This window comes from Lepidochelys kempii, chromosome 8 (genome assembly GCF_965140285.1).
Source record: "Lepidochelys kempii isolate rLepKem1 chromosome 8, rLepKem1.hap1, whole genome shotgun sequence".
In the NCBI taxonomy this organism is placed as follows: Eukaryota; Metazoa; Chordata; order Testudines; family Cheloniidae; genus Lepidochelys; species Lepidochelys kempii.
Window position 1 is genome coordinate 100,538,923 of NC_136387.1, and position 20,703 is coordinate 100,559,625.

Consider the following 20,703-nt stretch of genomic DNA (forward strand, 5'->3'; position numbering starts at 1 on the left):
CAACCGGCTGGCTCTCCATAGAGATGCAAAGGGACAACAGCCGTATCCAGCACCTCAATCCTGCTGATATGGAATGACCTTTCACAGTGAAACCCCATCAAAGGAACTAAGCCCAAATCCTAGGCACAGAGGGCCAGAAGCTCAAGGTTACAGCAAAGGAACAACCAATGGAAGGAACAACAACGGGCTAGGGCATGGCAGAGACAGGACCTTCTACCCCTCCCACACCCAGGGCACTGGGCCAAGACAGACCTTGACAACATCATGTTCATTCAGGGTCCCTTATTTGGGCACATAGCAGAGACAGAGAGAATGTCCCTCAGATCCCCTGCCTGGCTTGTGACTCCAGCCACAATATGCCCTGCTGTGATGGGGGTGGAGGGCGAAGGGCTGGGAGCAGGGCCAGCCTTGGCCTCCCCCTCTCTCTTGCTGGTATGTGCTCTCCTCCCCTGGAGCAAGAGTAAAGCAGTGGGGAGGAAGTGGGACTGCCGGAAACACAATCCACTCTCTGCTAAGGCTATGTGTTGTCCCTTGTGCAAGGCAGATTATAAAGTTACAGCCTAGGTGTCCCAGTGTAGGGCAACTTCACCTGTATTCCCCATGGTCCAGCAAAGGCACCCACTCTAGGGTCCTGGTTACCCCACCATCACCTTTCTTGGGCAGAGACTTGCCTGTCTCTGTCTCTCCCTCCTGATCGGGACTTTTCCAGGCTGCGCAGTTCCTTATCTACACTCTGCTATTCCCAGCAAGCAACACTAGCTGACTGGACCAGCATCTGCACTTAGCTTTCTATTCGAAGGCTTACGAATAGCCTACGTGCCCACAGTTATAAGTTACCACATAGCCTTTTCTAAGCAAGCACATTTTATTCTTAAGGTGAAAGCACGACAGAGAAATCATATTAGAAACAACAAAAGAACCTACATGCATGCTAGAAAACTGATGAGAGACCAGCTCCCCCACTACAAACTCTGGTAGGTATCAGTGCTTCCAACCCTTCCTTAAGGATTTGGGGTCCCCCGGCCCTTGGACAAAAGGTCCTGCCCATTTGCTGGATCAGAAAGCAGGTCCTGTGTCCATTTAAATGCTGGCTATTAATCCAGAAGTCTGTTGGCCTCTGTAGAATCCGGTTTGAACTAGTAAAGGTGAGCCTCCCCAGGAAGAGGGATCTCTCTGGAGGTGATACAATCTGAGTCAACTTGCCTAATTCTCTCTCTCTGTCTCTCTCTCTCTCTCACACACACACACACAGGTCACCTGCCCCCCATGGAATTATATACAGTCCCTGGCCCACAACAATCCACGAATGTAAGGCAGTCAGATCTCCCAGACATGTTGTAGGAAATTGCCATATCTGCCACACTAGGCCGCAGGGAAAGTCGGCAACTGGAACAGGGACCTGGCACTATACAGATCCACTGGCCATTCCCAGCAAAAGGACGGCAGTGTTGGCATCACAGAGGATGCTGCAACTGCTCTTTGACAACTTGGTGCAGAGGAGTCCTCTCTTCCCTATCTGTCCGTGGCACCCACCCAGGCCCAATATGCACCCAGGGATTCAAGGCACCCTGGCATTTTGTGCTAAGTTCTGGAAAAGTGCTAATAGCCGGTAGGAATTGGTTGCAGATAAAGGAGAAAGCTGCATCATCATTGTAACTTTACAGAGCAGCATCTTGGCCTGGCACTTTGCGTGTGCATTGACTTGGCACAAACAAAAGAGACATTCAGATAAGCAATCTCTTGCTTTCAACAGAGCCAGCTGATGTCTGCCCACCTCCTTTTTATTAAAAGCCGGGAGGTTTTACACTTGCAGCCTAGGACTTGCCACTTCCCCATTTCTCACTGGCTTTTGGCAGGTCTGGGAGGCCTTCTCCTGCCTCAGCAAGGAGCAGAGCAGCTGCTGACTCCAGAAACATGTGCTCTCATTCCCCCTCCCTTTCGATGCACATGGCAATGCCAGGATGGTCCATAAAACTCAGCTCGTAGCAAGAGACTCGACGCCCGGCTCATTTGTGTGGTGTGTAAGCACAGGAGTCAAAAAGTCTGGACCTTCCAGGGAAATGCACAGTGGGGGCTTGAACTGGGCTAGGATTTTAATGGACCTGGGTCCTTAACTATCAACACACTGTGGTTTATATGGTCATACCCTACACAGCCCAGCTGGAGGTGTTGGTGTTTGCACTTCCTTCCCATTCTGTCCTGGAGTGGTGGGGGAAGGGAATTGCTGCTTTCCTCTGGCATCCCTTCCCACGTAACATTACTGAGAGATGGTGGAGTTAATTCTGATCTGCTGAATTCCCATGCGTTTGTGAGAGGGGAACAGAAGCCACTGGGAGCAGCTGACACTGGCCAACTACACCCATCGGAGCGGCTCTTCTGCCAGACAGCTCAGGAGAGGGCAAAGTCACTCATTTCTCCCGACAGCAGATTTCTCCTCTCTGCCTCCATGGAAATTAAGTTCTCCACTGGGTTGCACATATAGTATCACCAGTATAAATGTAGATTTTCTTTTTGTAAACACGCAAAATCTAGATGGCAATTTCCAACTGACACAAAATGTTCCAGAAGATTTATAGCTTTATTTAAATCATTTTCAACCAAGATGAGCATCAGGCAAGGCTAATCTTTCTTGTCACATTTTGCTAAATTACTTTGATTTGATGATCCACATCTTTACTGAGGATTTTTTTTTTTAAATCACTTAGGAAATGTCACTGGAATGTTGCAAAGTTTCTGAGCACAAAAGAATTCAAGAAACTATGCAGATCCCATCACCCCCACTTCCTCCCCAAACACAAATGGCTGCTTGTGCATGAGCTTTCTCTTGGAATTAATGTATTAAGGCCAGAATTTTCCTAAGAGCTCAGAACTAATCGCCTATTTTCAAAACAGGCCCATTCCAATTTAGGCCTCAAAATATGGCCAGATTTTCAAAAGAACTCGGAAGATTGGAGCTAAGGCCCAGATCCTCAAAGGTAGGCTCCTAACTTTCATTGAAATCAGTGCAAATTCAGAGCCTACCTTTGGCCTGAGCTCCGGCGATGCTATATACCTCTTTTGAAAGCCTGGGATGGAGGGTGTGTGTGTCTGAAATCCTGGCCCCTCACTGAAGTCAATGGGAGTTTTGCCCTTGACGTCAAGATTTCACTCCTGACCTTTACCTCCCTGCCTAAATGAAAGCGAAGCTTTGTGGAGAGCTGCTGGTGCTGAACACTTGAGAAATCTGTTTCTCAATTTTTGGGAAGGGCAGAAACCCAGTTTGGTAGAGAGGGGAAGGAAGGGGAAGTTACAGAGCAGAGCCTAGATATTCAAGGTGCATTGAGCTTCGTGCTCCCCCCCAAAAAACTTTACTTTCAGAAGTAAAGTTTTTAAGGGGCAAGAGTTGCTAAGTCACTAATGGGAGTTCAGTGCCTAACTCCCATGGCCAGTCATTTGGAATTAGGCGCCTTGAAAATGTTCCCTTTCAGCTGAGTTGCCATGAAATGCCTTCCCCTGCATCCCTGAGCCCCAATTCTCCCTCCACCTCTCACCTTTACACTCAGGAACTTGTCGACAGGCTGTCATGTTGGGGACAAGCCTTATCGTGTGTCCTACATGTCCAGCAATGTCCTAAAAACTGCAACTGCAGCAGCTTGCCTTCAACACTGACAAACCAAGGACACAGCAGTGGCATATCTAGTGAGCTGTAATCTCATTAAGCTCAGTCGGCAGGGATTTACTAAAGGGAGATCATGTCTAACAGGGCAGCTATTTTGGAGTAAGCAAAAAAAAAAACCAAACCAACAACTGCTGACGGGGGAAAGTTAGCAGCATAATTTACATGGACTTTAGGACAGTATTTGACTCAATAGACTGGGTGTAGCAGAAGAGCTGGAATGCAGAGAGAACAGACTTGAATACTGAAGGCAGGTGGTATTTCTGATTGGAAGCTGGGCAAAAATCAGTAGAGCTACAAAGAGCACTTTGTTTTAGCATCGCGGCAGGGTCTAGATCTGCTCAGGGGACCTAGATTCAGTGTCGCAGTGCCTTGCTTTTAGGCCGCCTGACACTTAGTGGAAGCTGCAGCCCCACGTTAGACACCCAGGCTCCCTACACACGACATGGAGGCCGTTAGGTGCCTAAGAATGGGATTCACAAAAGCCAGCACAAGTTGAGTAGGAAACTGCTTAAGCGAGCCAACAGGAAATGCTGAGGAGAGGGGCATGACTGAAGCTCCTGCCCCCGAAGGGAGTTAGGCGCCTACCAGAAGGTGCCTCCCTCCACTTAGGATTCACAACTGTGAACCCTCTCTGGGAGTTAGGCACCTAAGGCAGGTCAGTCCTGTCTCACAAATAACAAGGAGGAGTTAGTAGTGCCTGCCTTATACCCAACGGCCCAGTGGTTAGCTCACTCACCCAGGCTGGGGGAGACCTGGGTTCAAATCCTTCCTCTGCCAAATGTAGAGGAGGGGCTTGACCCCAGGTCCCCCAAGTGAGAGCCCTAACAACTGGGCTATAGCGTGTTCTCATAGGGATCGCTCGCTCAATCTCTCCTGTGAAAGCTGGTCTATACACCTCCAATTTGGATCCCAGACTTTAGTCTGAGCCTGTGTCTCCTCTGCACACTTTTGAAGGGCTGATTTTCAGAGGAAAGGAGCATTTCCAGCTCCCATTGGCTGCACCTGGCACTGTGGGAACTCAGCAACTTGGAAAACAAGACACCTAATGTATCAATCTCACTCTCTGGAGCAGAACAGTTGAAGTTCCCAGTGCACTAGGCCTCTAGACAAGCACAGGCCTTGGGAGTGTAGCAGGCGATCAGCCCAGGTGGCCCTGTTCATTTGCAGAACATTGCCATGTTACTGTACCATTTCCTTCCCTCCGTGGCCCCTCTCCCCCACGTTCTCCTTGCCCGAGGGACTTTGAGAGACGTCGGCAAAGTGAGAATAAATCCTTCTGTTCCAAAATGCCATCTGGCACCTGACAGTTGCATTTCAGCTTCACCGTCTCAAATTTAATTGTAAGCTCTTTTGCAAGGTTTTCAAGGACGGCGTGACACAATATGGACTACCTACAATGAAGACATATGAACTTCGGAGCATACCAAACAAATTCTTTGCATATTTGTTTCCCAGCACAGCATCAATCACCCACAGGGATGGGAGAGTGTCCAAAACAGCAGGGAGAAATGCTACTGCTGGCAGTTCTTGGATTGTAATTCATTTAAAGCCTCAGCACATTAACTGTACCACTCCAACATCAGCTACAAATCGCTCTTTCCCCTTCTGTGTGTAAAGCACTGAGTCATTAAAGGTGGCTGGGCTACATCCTCCACTGGTATAAATCGTCATAGCTTCACTGAAGTGCTGGTTTTAGTATTTTAAATCAATGCAGCTATGCCAATGTACACCAGAGCTGAGAGTCTGACTTGTTGGTATTTTTCTTGGGCTTTTTGGTGGCATGTCTTTTTTAGTTCACTTGACAGAATAATAATAATTCCTAGCTCTTATGTGGCAGTTTTCCTCAGTAGATCTCGATGCATTTTACAAAGGAGCTGAGCAGCAAGCAGAGCTCTCTCTAATGCATCACACTGCCTTCCAGTGATACTAGCTGGGTTGGGCCTGGTAAGGAGATATGGAGCCCTTTCATCACACGGTTTATTCATAGATTCATATATATTTAGGTCAGAAGGGACCATTATGATCATCTAGTCTGACCTCCTGCACAACGCAGGCCACAGAATTTCACCCACCACTCCTACAAAAAAAAAATACCTCACACCTATGTCTGAGCTATTGAAGTCCTCAAATCATAGTTTAAAGACTTCAAGGAGCAGAGAATCCTCCAGCAAGTGACCCGTGCCCCATGCTACAGAGGAAGGCGAAAAACCTCCAGGGCCTCTTCCAATCTGCCCTGGAGGAAAATTCCTTCCCGACCCCAAATATGGCGATCAGCTAAACCCTGAGCATATGGGCAAGATTCATCAGCCAGATACTACAGAAAATTCTTTCCTGGGTAACTCGGATCTCACCCCATCTAATAGCCCATCACAGGCCATTGGGCCTATTTACCATGAATATTTAATTACCAAAACCATGTTATCCCATCATACCATCTCCTCCATAAACTTATCGAGTTTAATCTTAAAGCCAGATAGATCTTTTGCCCCCACTGCTTCCCTTGGAAGGCTATTCCAAAACTTCACTCCTCTGATGGTTAAAAACCTTCCTGTAATTTCTAGTCTAAATTTCCTAGTGGCCAGTTTATATCCATTTGTTCTTGTGTCCACATTGGTACTGAGCTTAAATAATTCCTCTCCCTCTCTGGTATTTATCCCTCTGATATATTTATAGACAGCAATCATATCTCCCCTCAACCTTCTTTTAGTTAGGCTAAACAAGCCAAGTTCCCTGAGTCTCCTTTCATAAGACAAGTTTTCCATTCCTCGGATCATGCTAGTAGCCCTTCTCTGTACCTGTTCCAGTTTGAATTCATCCTCCTTAAACATGGGAGACCAGAACTGCACACAGTATTTCAGATGAGGTCTCACCAGTGCCTTGTATAATGGTACTAAAACTCCCCTACTGGAAATACCCCTCCTGATGCATCCCAAGACCGCATTAGCTTTTTTCACAGCCATATCACATTGGCAGCTCATAGTCATCCGATGATCAACCAATACTCCAAGGTCCTTTTCCTCCTCCGTTACTTCTAATTGATGCGTCCCTAGCTCATAACTAAAAGTCTTGTTATTAATCCCTAAATGCATGACCTTACACTTCTCACTATTAAATTTCATCCTATTGCTATTACTCCAGTTTACAAGGTCATCCAGATCCTCCTGTAGGGTATCCCTCTCCTTCTCTAAATTGGCAATACCTCTCAGCTTTGTATCATCTGCAAACTTTATTAGCACACTCCCACTTTTCGTGCCAAGGTCAATAATAAAAAGATTAAATAGGATTGGTCCCAAAACCGATCCTTGAGGAACTCCACTGGTAACCTCCCTCCAGCCTGACAGTTCACCTTTCAGTAGGACCCGTTGTAGTCTCCCCTTTAACCAATTCCTTATCCACCTTTCAATTTTCCTGTTGATCCCCATCTTATCCAATTTAACTAATAATTCCCCATGTGGCACGGTATCAAATGCCTTACTAAAATCTAGGTAAATTAGATCCACTGCATTTCCTTTGTCTAAAAAATCTGTTACTTTCTCAAAGAAAGGTTTCAGAGTAACAGCCGTGTTAGTCTGTATTCGCAAAAAGAAAAGGAGGACTTGTGGCACCTTAGAGACTAACCAATTTATTTGAGCATGAGCTTTTGTGAGCTACAGCTCACTTCATCGGATGCATACCGTGGAAACTGCAGAAGACATTATATACACACAGAGACCATGAAACAATACCTCCTCCCACCCCACTGTCCTGCTGGTAATAGCTTATCTAAAGTGATCATCAAGTTGGGCCATTTCCAGCACAAATCCAGGTTTTCTCACCCTCCGCCCCCCCCCCCCCCACACACACACACAAACTCACTCTCCTGCTGGTAATAGTCCAATCAAAGTGACCACTCTCTTCACAATGTGTATGATAATCAAGGTGGGCCATTTCCTGCATAAATCCAGGTTCTCTCACTCCCTCACCCCCCTCCAAAAACCCCACACACAAACTCACTCTCCTGCTGGTAATAGCTTATCCAAAGTGACCACTCTCCCCACAATGTGCACGACAATCAAGGTGGGCCATTTCCTGTACAAATCCAGGTTTTCTCACCCCCCCACCCCAGGAAATGGCCCACCCTGATTAAGCTCACGAAAGCTCATGCTCAAATAAATTGGTTAGTCTCTAAGGTGCCACAAGTACTCCTTTTCTTTTTTCTCAAAGAAGGAATCAGGTTGGTTTGGCACGATCTACCTTTTGTAAAACCATGTTGTATTTTGTCCCATTTACCATTGACTTCAATGTCCTTAACTACCTTCTCCTTCAAAATTTTTTTCAAGACTTTGCATACTACAGATGTCAAACTAACAGGCCTATAATTATCCGGATCACCTTTTTTCCCTTTCTTAAAAATAGGAATTATGTTAGCAATTCTCCAATCATACGGTACAACCCCTGAGTTTACAGATTAATTAAAAATTCTTGCTAATGGGCTTGCAATTTCTTGTGCCAATTCCTTTAATATTCTTGGATGAAGATTGTCTGGGCCGCCCTATTTAGTCCCATTAAGCTGTTTGAGTTTTGCTTCTACCTCAAATATGGTAATATCTACCTCCATATCTTCATTCCCATTTGTCATGCTACCATTATCCCTAAGATCCTCTTTAGTCTTATTAAAGACTGAGGCAAAGTATTTGTTTAGATATTGGGCCATGTCTAGATTATCCTTGACCTCCACTCCATCCTCAGTGTTTAGCGGTCCCACTTCTTCTTTCTTCGTTTTCTTCTTATTTATATGACTATAGAACCTTTTACTATTGGTTTTAATTCCCTTTGCAAGGTCCAACTCTACTTGACTTTTAGCCTGTCTCACTTTATCCCTACATGTTCTGACCTCAATAAGGTAGCTTTCCTTGCTGATCCCTCCCTTCTTCCACTCCCTATATGCTTTCTGCTTTTTCTTAATCACCTCTCTGAGTTGCTTGCTCATCCAGCTTGGTCTGCAACTCCTGCCTATGAATTTTTTCCCCTTACTTGGGATGCAGGCTTCCGATAGCTTCTGCAGCTTTGATTTAAAATAATCCCAGGCCTCCTCTACCTTTAGATCCATAAATTCTTCAGTCCAATCCACTTCCCTAACTAATTTCCTTAATTTTTGAAAGTCAGCCCTTTTGAAATCAAAAACCCTAGCTGCAGATTTATTTTTATTAATCCTTCCATTCAGTTTGAACTGAATTAGCTCATGATCACTTGAGCCAAGATTATCCCCTACAACCATTTCTTCTATGAGGTCCTCACTACTCACCAAAACCAAATCTAAAATGGCATCTCCTCTAGTCGGTTCAGCAACTACTTGCTGAAGGAATCCATCAGCTATCACATCTAAGAAAAGCTGAGCCCTATTGTTATTACTAGCACTCATCCTCCAGTCTATATCTGGGAAGTTAAAGTCTCACATGATCACACAGTTTCCATTAGTATTTACTTTATTAAAAACATTAAAAAACATTAAAAAATGTTATCGGTTCAAACCCATTCCAGGCAGGGGGCATAAAAAAAATCAATGTTTAAATAAAATATTTTTAAAAATCCAGGTTTCCAAATTGTTTTTTAATTTAAATTAAATATACATTTATTTTTATTTTTTTTTAAACCGACCTATTTAAAACGAAATTTGAAATAATGACAACCTGTGTTAAGGCCGAAATTTGTCATGACTCTATTAAAACGTTTAAATTGAATGCAAAAAATAATAACATCAAGTCGTATACATGCCAGCTTTTAAAGCATGTCTGGTGGACATCACTGGCTAAGAACCTGGAACAAGTGTATGAAGTGCGAAACCAACTTTTGACAGCTGCAGCCTTTTCTACAAACGCAGGGAGAATATTTTCTTCATCTCAGTTTATTCAGCTAGCTCAGTTCAGTGACTGGTTCAATCAAAGTTAAGAAACCAAGGAAAACCTGTGTGTCTCTTTCAATCAGTGAATAAAATCTAAGTGTGAGAGGACCAGATCAGCTAGTTCTAAAATCTTAAAGGATACGGTGGCAAGAAATAATCAGTTCAGTTCCCTAACTACCGATAATGCAGCCTTTGTTGAATAAAGCAGTTAGTTTTAAATGCAAAACCATGTTTTGAAAAACATTTTTCGTATGCATCCAGCACATGTAAGGTAGCTGTATTTAATAATAAATAACAAATAAAATATCATTATAATACAAATTAATAATAATAAAAATTTAAAATGCTGGTTTGGAGCATTTTAACTGAATTTGAAGTTCCATCCAAATAGAGTTTGACACAAAACACAAGTAAAAAATGAAGCATCATCTAGCAAATAAAAAATGCATCATTTTCTAACATAATGTCCAAATTAAGAATCTGAATAAAAGCACGTTAAGCTATATAATTAAGGCTAAGTTTTTGTCACGGATATTTTTAGTAAAAGTCAGGGACTGGTCACGGGAAATAAACAAAAATTCATGGCAGCCCATGACCGGTCCCTGACTTTCACTAAAAATATTGCTGACAAAAGGGAGAGGTGGGGTCAGCACCCACTGCTGTTGGGGTTCCCGGGTCCCCCTCTGATGCAATGCCTGGGAGCTCCAGGGTTCCCCTGCCCCTGGGGCTGGGCTGCTGCGGGGTGCTCTCGCCTGGGCAGCTGGTAGCTGCAGGGTCCCCCAGCTGCTGGGCCTGGCCAGCCTATTTAGTCTGCAGAATCTATCCCCCTGAAGCCAGGTTGCAGTAACTAAAAGTCACTATCATCTGAATACTCCTCTATGGCCTATGTCCAGGCAGTGGTCTCAGCTCAGTGAGCACTTAACAGGCAATTCCATCTTTATCGACACTTCCCATGCCACCTGCCCAGTTCCAGCACATAGCCCACAGACTGACTCTGACAGGGAAAAAGCTCCCTTCTGAATACCCCTGAAGCACCGGGGTGGGATAATGTAGGGAAGCAGTCGACTCTGTGCAGGGCTGTTGGGCCACCACCCATCCTAGTGAAACCCAACCGGACTGCCCTGGCCAAGCCCCGCTGACTCAAACCTCTGGGAATGTCACAAGGGCCATGTCATGGGATCGGAGGAGGCACTGGGTGGAAGATTCACTTTCCCAGGGGAGGTCAGTGGAGATGAGAATGAAACGAGTTAGGGATCGAGTGTCACAGCCCTGACCCAGCCAGGCAGAGGCCCCGCTAATTCCCCAACTCATTGTTATACTGGCTGCAGCCTAGATTCCCACGGTGAGCAAAAGGGTTGAGTGGGGCAGTGAAGGAAGAACCCTGTCTGCACTGCCCCCTTACTCACTGGCTAGAGTAGCTGGTCAGGTGCACAATGGGGAGCCACCACAAGGGCTCCAGAGCAAAGGGGTGAGGAAGTGAGGGACAAGAAGGAATTGGGACTCAGAGTGTAGAGCTGCGCTGGAGATGGAGGAGACTTACCTGCGCTAGCTCTGCCAGAGACGACACGCTAAAAATAGAAGTGTAACTGTGCCAGCAGGATCTAGCCTCTCCAAGTACAATCCCATCCGAGGCTGTAGGGATGTACCTGGGCGGTCAGTCCCTCCTGCTGCTTGCCCTGCCGCAGCTGCCCTTCTAGCTCTAGTGCGCTAACTAGTGTGGGTACGTCCCCTAGAGCTAGAAATGGCCCCTGCCAGCCCCTGTGTTCCCTGGAGCTCCATTCTTGCTCTGCTCTGCTCCTGCCTCAGGGCACCGCCTCTTACTCGGGGCAGATTGTAAGGTTACCGTTTAGCCCATCGGGTTGATTCACTCGCTGCTCATACACAATTGCCATAATTCCTGGCAGGATTTACACTCAGGCATGGAGAAAAGAAGGGTGGATTCTTCATCACTGACCACTTTGAAATCAAGATTGGATGTTTTTCTAAAAGATCTGCTCTCGGAATTATTTTGGGGAAGTTCTATGGCCTGCGGTCTACAGGAGGTTACAGTGGTCTCTTCTGGCCTTGGCATCTATGAAGGTCATTTTATCCTCCTCCACTTGGGATCAAATTCACCCCCACTTAACTCCATTGAAGACAATGGAGATACACCAGGGCTACAAGTGGCCCAGATAATCTCTATATCCCAGACCCCATTCAGAAGTTCGTTTAAAAAAACACTCATGGAACATGGTTGCACTTGATATTTTTTTTCCTTTTCCTGAGCTCAATTTTTATGCAAACACTCAGTAAACCAAACATCCTTAGACCCTAAACTACTTGACAGTATCTCTTTAAGCTGACACTCAATAAAACCTTAACCTTTATGCACAGTTCTGTTTTAATACAGTAAGTAAAAGAAAGTTGCTTTCTTCTGTCCCGTGACACTATGTTGTTAAATGTAATTTAGATCACATTGGGCTGGAATGTTATTTCTCTAAATGCCAGTGTTGCAAAGATATTAATCTTGTTTGCTTGCAAGATTGATGGGGGCTTTGCTGAAATAGGGCAGAAGCTTCAATCAGATCCATTTAATTGCTTCTCAGCAACACACTGTAATATGATCCCCCCCCACACACACACACTTCTCTTCCTTCTCTCCCTTCTCTTCTGCTGCGGTGTGTGTGTGCAGAGCTGTACACACAGCATGAGAACTCACACTCCATTGCAATAGTTCATTGAGCCCCAGGCAGTGTTAATTCTCTGAGCCCTGGAAAACAGAAGGGCTTGGGAAAGGTGCTTCTTTGTAGACGTGCATTATAGGCCCTGAGACCTCAGCAATAGGAGAGACAGGCCTGTACAGATCAGAGAGTCCTCTTGGACCCTATGATGGGGAGAGGCTTGCAAGATTTGAACTGGAGAGCCGCTTACCTTTTCCTCTGGGATTGGTGGGGTGCAGAGACTAATCAGGATAATGGCGATGGCAGTGAGCACGCAGAGAATGAGGGCAAAGTACAGGTAGTGTACATCCTTTAGGACAGCTGGTCTTGGGTCCTCCTCGCCACAGGAGGGCACCCCATAGGAAAACTCCATGATCATTCGAATGCCACCTACTACCAGCCCGAACATGAGGCCCCAGAAAGCACCCTGTGAAGAAAACATGGGAAGAGACGCATAAGGAAGTGAGGGATCATTGAAAGCATCTTTGTGTGTGGGGTTTGTATAGTCCCTTTCTGGGAATGAGCCCTTCTCTCCTGGATGGAGTCAACAGAGCAGGACAGCAAGGGAGGGGAATTCATTCTTGCTCGATACCTTTAATGGCCCTCAGAACTTGTAATCCACACATCCCCCCCCCCCGCCCCAACTGCAAGACAGACACATCAGACCCGACTGAGCTAAGGTCCTTCCATTGATTTCAGTGAGGCTCTCTGTGGGTGCAAGGTTCCACTGAGGTTCATCTCATTGCAGGATTGGGACCCATTGGTCCATCTAGTCCAATGGTGTGTCTCAGACAGTGTCCGCCCCACATGCTTCAGAAACAGGGGTAACTCTGCAGTCCTTCCCAGGGGAGACATTTGATTCTGGCCACACCATAAAGGGGGAGAGACCAAACCATAAGAAAGGTTAGAAAGAAACCTTCCTTAAAGGTTTTTAAGATCAGGCTTGACAAAGCCTTGGCTGGCATGATTTAGTTGGGGATTGGTCCTGCTTTGAGCAGGTGGTTGGACTAGATGACCTCCTGAGGTCCCTTCCAACCCTGATATTCTATGTTCTGTGATGGTTTGAGCTTCATGTGGGGCTGTCACTGGAAAAGGGAGGGAGGGTTCATTTTCACTTCCATCTTGATTTCAAGGGGTCCAGCAAAAAGGTCTGATTTTCCAGAAATAATTGGGACCCTGAGCTAGGATCGGAAATAGAGTCGGAAATCCTTTATGGGGTTTCTCCTGCCTCAAAGGCTGAGCGTGTGTCTGGAGCAGAACCAGACTCCTGTGGAAGTTTCAAAACAATGGAATTAAACAGCCTCAGTGATGCTCCCCCTTCTTGCTGACAGTGGAAAGAAGAGGGCACAGAGAGACACAAGGGAACGGTAGAAGTTTGAGTCTCCACCTCTGCATATTGGACTGGAGGGAAGCCAAACATGGTAGGTGTTTTATAAACGAATTTCGAGCTCGTGAAAGGTGCTGGATGGACAGACTTCAATGGAGCTAGAACAAGTTTCACCAGCTGAGGATCTGTCTCCTAGAGACTAAGGCCAGATCCTCAAAGTTATGGGATTTAGGAACCTGGGTACCTTTGAAGATCTAGGCCTAAGGCCCTCTCTGTACTTAGAGCAGTTACAGCACAGACAATGGGAGTGCAAGTTTGCCCCTCACTGACTTAGACCTAGAGGGACCACTTCTAGGAGTACAAAGCTGGTTGAGTTTCCATGGCCCCTCTGCCGAGGCTGCCAATTAGCCCGAGTTGTGGTGGCTTCTGCGAAGCTGACACCCATCCAATAGAAACAGGCGTAAGGCCCACTAACTCATGCCACTAAGCCACTTGATGATAGTCACAGCTTTGCTGGGCTGTGTTTGAATGGGTGGCCTAGAGATGAAAGGTTCTATAGATCAGTCCCAGTCCCCCAACCATCCTGTCCTGTGAAATTTCCTGTTTAAAATCATTTTATTGTTAATCCCAAATGACTGGAACCAGTTCTAACTCCTCTGATTTCTAATTTTTCCAGTTAGTGGTAAGCAACAATCCACTTGAGTGTTTACTAAGAACCCGAACACCCACCCCCACCCCCACCCTGAGGTGGTACTACTATTCAGACTGGCCCGGTCACTGATTCCTCACTTACGGGCTCATTGATCCTCTTGCAGAAGATTGCCAGGACGAAGAGGGCAGTAATTGGTGGGGCCAGATAACTGGTTATGGACTGAATGTAGTCAAAGAGCTGACCGCTGTTGGACATCTGAATGATGGGAATCCAGAGAATACTGATGACAATGAGGATGAGAACAAACACTCTGGAAGACCGGAGATTGGAACAAAGAGTATTAGCTCTGCATGCTTTAGAATCCACCTGGAAATGCAATCCCCAATTAAGAGAAGCTTCCTTGGGTTTTCAATGAATTCTAGGGAAAATCATTGTGCACCCTGAGTGAATTCCTCATCTAAAGTGAAATCTAGGACAGGTTTCTCCTGGTAATTGCAAGCAGGAAGTAAATTTCACTCTCCTAAGGAGGATGGCTAACAACCCTTTGCTGAGATCTGGTCAGAGTGCACAAATTAAGCTGTGTGGGGCCTTGTAAGGACATGAATGGGAGAGATCCGAGGAGAATCCAGAGTGCTGCAAGAAGTGGTACAGGTGGTTCGGTGCCTGGCAATCTCAGGGCTAGCTGACCCATTACTGCCCCAGTAGCCTGACATGGTTTTAGTGAGAACTGCTGAAGGCACTCTCTCTTGGATAAGACAGAGACCCTGACAACTTGTGATCATGAAAATCCCACAGCCACCTTTCAGAAGAGTAGAGGTGTTTAGTGCCTTCACCAAATTCCAACAAAGTCATTACCTCCTACTTAATAAAATTCCCACCGAAGTTTCAGTGGCATACAATATCCTCCTTCATTTCTGCCTTAAGCTGGTGTGCCATGTTGCTTTCGCCCCTCTCTATCCTTCACCTAACTCACAGGGATGTTTTGAAGCTTACTTGATGTGTTAATATGTGTGACCTCAGATAAAAGGCTCTACAGACCTGCAGATTATTATTAACAGTGTTAGTGGGAAGGGAACTGTTTTACAGCCTTGGTGTAATGCAGTATTGGCATCTGCCAATAGAGGGTGCCATGATTTCACTATGGATTGTGTTTAGGACAGGAGTCTATGACACATTTAGAGAACACAGAAGAAATAGTCTCTGCAGTTCAGTGGCAAATTGAGCCTGTGTATGTAATTGAATCTACTCCAGGTAAAGTTGGGAAACATAACTCATCTCAGGTTTTACTTTTTTCATTAATATGCATGTTAATTTTCACCTGTTTTTTCCCTCCCTCTAAAAGATACACTCTTGTTCAAATAAGAATTGATTCAGGGCAGTTCTTTGGCCTGTGCTGTACAGGAGGTCAGATGAGATGATCACAGTGGTCTCTCCTGGACTTGGAATCTATGAATCCCGGAGCCCAGATTAGGACATTTTGGAGAGTTTAAGACCTGCCATCAAAATAACAACAAAAAATGGTCTCTGCCTAAAACACTCAGTGAAGCCATAAGGAAGTGAGAGGACCTGCCAACAATCATGAGCTCCTGCTCCGTGGCTTTCTTGCGGATCCGCTGCCAGATATCTATGGCGAAGAGCGTGCTGCTGCTGTTGAAGATCGAGGTGAGGGAACTCATCAGGGCTGCCATCATCACAGCTATCATCAAACCCCGTAGTCCTGGGAAACCAACAAGGAAAATTTGGTTCAGATCGTTGGTCTTTTAGCTCCTGCATCATGTGCTGCAGATTAACATAAACAGAGTCCAGAGAGCTCTTTGGATCTGTGGCTCTGGTCCAGGCCCATCTTGACTTTTTAGAACTAGTGTCAGGGTTCCTTCCCCACTCTGAACTCTAGGGTACAGATGTGGGGACCCGCATGAAAGACTCCCTAAGCTTATTCTTACCAGCTTAGGTTAAAAACTTCCCCAAGGTACAAACTTTGCCTTCTTCTTAACCAGTATGCTGCCACCACCAAGCGTTTTAAACAAAGAACAGGGAAAGAGACCACTTGGAGACGTCTTCCCCCAAAATATACCCCCCAAGCCCTACACACCTCCTTTCCTGGGGAGGCTTGAGAATAATATCCTAACCAATTTATTATAAAATCATCAAAGACCCAAACCCCTGGATCTTGGAACAATGGAAAAATCAGTCAGGTTCTTAAAAGAAGAATTTTATTAAAAAAAAAGAAAGGTAAAAGAATCATCTCTGTAAAATCAGGGTGGAAAATACTTTATAGGGTATTCAGATTTAAAACACAGAGGATCCCTCTCTGGGCAAAAACAGGAATAAACCTCCCTCTTAACACAGGGAAAATTCACATAAAACAAAAGATAAACTAATCTCTCTTGCCTGGCTTACCTCTACTGGTTGCAATATTGGAGACTTGGATTAGGATGGGTTGGAGAAGATGGATTGCTGTCTGGCCTCTCTCAGACCCAAGAGAGAATAACCACGTAAACAAAGAGCATAAACAAAAGCCTTTCCCCCGCCCCAAGATTTGAAAGTATCTTGTCCCCTTATTGGTCCTTTGGGTCAGGTGCCAGCCAGGTTAGCTGAGCTTTTTAACCCTTTACAGGTAACAGGATGTTGCCGCTGGCCAGGAGGGATTTTATAGCACTGTATACAGAAAGGTGGTTACCCTTCCCTTTATATTTATGACAGCTAGTCATAAATATAAAGGTCAAAATTGTTTAAGGTCAAATTCTTTTTTTTTTAATGTCCTTTATTCAAAATAAAAAATTTCCAGGAACATTTTTTTCTTTAGAATTTTAATCTTTCAATTAAAAATGTGAAAACTAAAAACTTTAGTTGAAAAATTGGAAAATTTCCATAACATTTTTTGAAAAATATGTTGGTTTTTTTGGTTTCTTTTGATATTTTGCCATAGCAAACACTTTATTCTTTTCCGTTCAGTGCGGCTACTTCTATTTATCTATCTATTTGTCCATCTGTTTGTCAAACACACACATACACACTTGCCTGCTACATAATGGAAAAGAAAACTTTGCTATCTTTTAATTTGTTTACCAATCCAACTGATAGTTGCAGGGCATTAGTTCCTCATATGGATAGCTCAAAAGGCCACTTCATTCCAAGGACTCAGCTGTTCAGCACTAGTACAAGCCCATACCCCTTGGCATACAGCTTTCTCACCTACAGGCATGAGTCCCATTACGAGCTTAGGATAGGCAATGTTAGAACAACCCACTTTAGCTCCGCAGACGGTTTCACAGACTTTCGGGTCCACACATCCCACTTCATCTGTAGCAGAGAGGAAAGATTAGAAACCGAACAAGCCAGCTTAAACCTCCTTTGTGGCATATCTACTCCAGCTATTGGAAACTGTCTTAAAGGAGTGGATTTCTTGATACCTTATTATTTAATATAAGTCAGTAAAACAGCAAGAACAGAGTTTTCCAAGTTATAGCAATGGGAGCCAAAGAACATTTTGGGTCCCCAAATAAAGGTGGAGCCTCATGATGACACACTGCAAACGTGGCTCAGAGCAGATGGAATGCTTCACCCCTAGATGGGTTGGTGGCAGCTGGGATTGAACCTGGGACATCTGGTTCTAAACGCATGAGTCTTGACTGACTATGCTAAAAGAGCCAGCTCATCCATCTCTCTTTGTGGCCCAGCCATCACTAGAGGAGGACAGAGGAAACATGCACTGAAGTCCAGCTTGGCTCCCCCTTCACAGCAATCCTATCCAAAGCAACAGTGAGAATCTGAGGACTCACAGTGGCCTACCCCGCAGAACCCATGACAAAGCGGGAGGAAGAGGGTGACTCAGGTGAAATACTTTTTACTATTACATCAACGTCATAATGGAACAAACCAGATTCCATGTCTGACTCAAAGACCTGCCCCTAAAGTCTGTATGGGTCTGTCTACACTGCATTGTAAACTCAGGTCTGTGGGACCTGGGCTTGTGGACTCAGTGTTTCCAAGCCCATGCTTGAGCACCCACACTGCATTGTAAACCTGGGCTTACAGTTGCTGGATGTGCTGACATGTCCATACTGCATTATGTAGACCTTCAGACTTGGGTTTGCGGCTTTACCTGCCTCCACACTACAAATTGACAGGGCTAGGACCCAAGTCACAGCAGGATTTGGGCTCTGATCCACCCCCAGTAGGAGGTTTCTAGGACCCGGGTCCTGAGTACTTCTTGACCTGAGTCAGACAGATTTGTGTGTGGATGGAAGGGGGAGTTGGCTCAAACCTGAGTCAGAGCCTGGGCTTAGGGTGCAGTCTAAACATACCCTATGTCTCCATGTCTCTCTCTAGCCTACTCCCTTTTGTCTCCTATTAGATACATGCAGTGTCCACAAGATGGCATTCTGACACCTGCCCCTTGCAACTTTCCCAATGGCTTCTGCCACAGGTGTCCTAAACCAGCACCCCAAACCTGGAAGTGGAGTCAGGGGCTGGGAAGCTCCATCTGAATAGCTAACGGATGTGAGCACTATCTGGAGATAAACCTTGGGACAAGATTGCTGAGCTCTGGCAGGTCTGCACTGACACAAGGACATTGTATTCACAACCCACGAACAGTCCAACTGTAAGGAACAGCAGCTTACCTGGGTAAAGAGCTCTGCTGATCATACCAGGCATGACAATGAAAAACATCGAGAGCATTTTCAAATAACCCGCCAGCACTGATCCACCCTTGGCATGGGAGAGGTTCTTGGCAGAGAGAGACCTTTGTACTATAACCTGCCGTCAGCATAAAAATGGAAAGTGTTAAAAGAAAACCCTGCAGAGAGAAAACAGAGTCATCATCTAATGCAGGATACTTTCATCTCAAAGGATCCCAAAGCACTGTGCAAGCCTATGGGAAAATTCTCCTCTCTGATCTGCACTGCAGATCTCTGTTGCATGGTTCGCTCTTGCTGACACCAGCGAGGGTCTGATTGCAGGAAATTTTCCTTTGTCCTTCACAGGCATCACTTCATGGTGATGATAGCTGCTCCCCACCATCAAAACAAGCCCCCCACCCCCAACACTCAGAAGCATTGAGCTGCACAAGCTTGAGTAGCGGAAAGAATGGGCAGAGGCAGTGGCCCCCCAAAGACAGACAGACAGACAGACGGACACACACATTCGTCATTTTACTGACTCTGCGAACAGTGCAGCAGCCTGGAAAGGAAGATACTGGGATGAAAGGCGGAAGGGGAGAAGAGAGAGAGAAAAGAGACTTACTTTACCTGATCAGTGCACCAACACCAAGTAGCCAGCACAGAGAGGCCGAAGATAAGCCCAGGCCAAGGAATGTCCCCAGTGACAGGGTTCCTGAGCATGTGGAAGGCGTCAGCGCGTGGGAGGTGACAGGTGGTGTTTGGGACGATGACACTGGGTATCATGGTGCTGTATTTCTCTTTAAGTCCTTCAAACCAGCCGACTTTTTCAAACCCTGAGAAGGAAGCAGGCAGTGGTTTAGGTTTGATGCCCTGCTACAAGGTCTTTCATCCATCTTGTTTTCTCCCCTCCTCGCTTTTTTCCCCCTCCTCTCTTCCTTGCTGTCCTCTCACATAGGTTTTCGTGGCCCAGTTGGCGTGTGTGATGGGGGTAGCAGGACTGCACCCAGAGACGCTGGGATGCGAATGGGATCTGTGGAATTCTGCAGTGCATTCTGGGGGAGACAGCATCAGCACCGCGGAATTCCCTTAGCAGTGGCATCATTACCCGGACTGGCAAGAAAGTGCCCCTGGAAGCCAGAGTCGCTGATCAAAACCCTTTGGAAGAGCCTCGGCAGGAAAACATGAAACCACGGGAGGCAGCATTTGGGTTACTGTTTGGTAGGCAGGGCTTAGAGCAAAGTGCTAAGGGTCCGTTTTTGTTTCCAGTGATTCCTTTGTAAATCCAGAGTAACTCCACTAGAGGAAAGCAGAAGAGATGGCTGAAACTCAAAGGAGTTAAGGGGCACAAGAGCAGAGTTTGACTCTGAGGATCTGATCCAGCAAGCTGCTCCGTCAACTCCCAAAGGGAGCAAAAGGCGTTCAACACCTTGTTTGGCTCAGACTGTAGGTAACACAGTCCCTCGTTCCTCTTACCTATAAAGGCGAGAACCGAAGCCCCGAGTACCATGATCACAGTCTGCAGCACATCTGTGTACATCACAGCCGTTAAACCACCTGTAGGGAGAATGGCAAACAACAGAGTAAGAGAGAGCCAAAGGGTGAGGTAATATCCTTCCAACAGAATTTGGTCAGTTACAGATATTACCTCACCTATCACATCCTTCGACCAACATGGCTACAATCACAGAGTAAGCAGGTCACCATATTTATATAAATGGCCAACTCTTCTGTGTTACCTGTGGGGGAGCTCTCCCCCCTATGAGGACTGCTTCCTAGGTCTCAGTTCTGGCATTCTGAAAGGGGCAACCAGGAGAATCCTAGGTTGGTATTTATCTGGCCCCAATTATCGCACTGCCTGACC

General features: G+C 45.8%; 1 protein-coding gene across 2 annotated transcripts in view; it reads right to left on the minus strand.

Annotated features, from left to right (window-relative positions):
- SLC5A9 (solute carrier family 5 member 9) overlaps positions 1–20,703 on the minus strand; it is a 47,683-nt gene that overhangs the window by 6,935 nt on the left and 20,045 nt on the right. Inside the window, exons 7-14 of one of the 2 annotated variants that reach the window (XM_073357777.2) lie at positions 20,316–20,396; positions 19,470–19,675; positions 18,843–18,978; positions 17,413–17,520; positions 16,618–16,683; positions 15,784–15,934; positions 14,359–14,527; positions 12,450–12,665 (exon numbers count right to left, since the gene is read on the minus strand). In XM_073357777.2, the coding sequence (XP_073213878.1) occupies positions 12,450–12,665; positions 14,359–14,527; positions 15,784–15,934; positions 16,618–16,683; positions 17,413–17,520; positions 18,843–18,978; positions 19,470–19,675; positions 20,316–20,396 (1,133 nt within the window). The remainder of the gene's footprint in view (positions 1–12,449; positions 12,666–14,358; positions 14,528–15,783; positions 15,935–16,617; positions 16,684–17,412; positions 17,521–18,842; positions 18,979–19,469; positions 19,676–20,315; positions 20,397–20,703) is intronic. The other variant, XM_073357778.1, reaches the window with a different exon arrangement.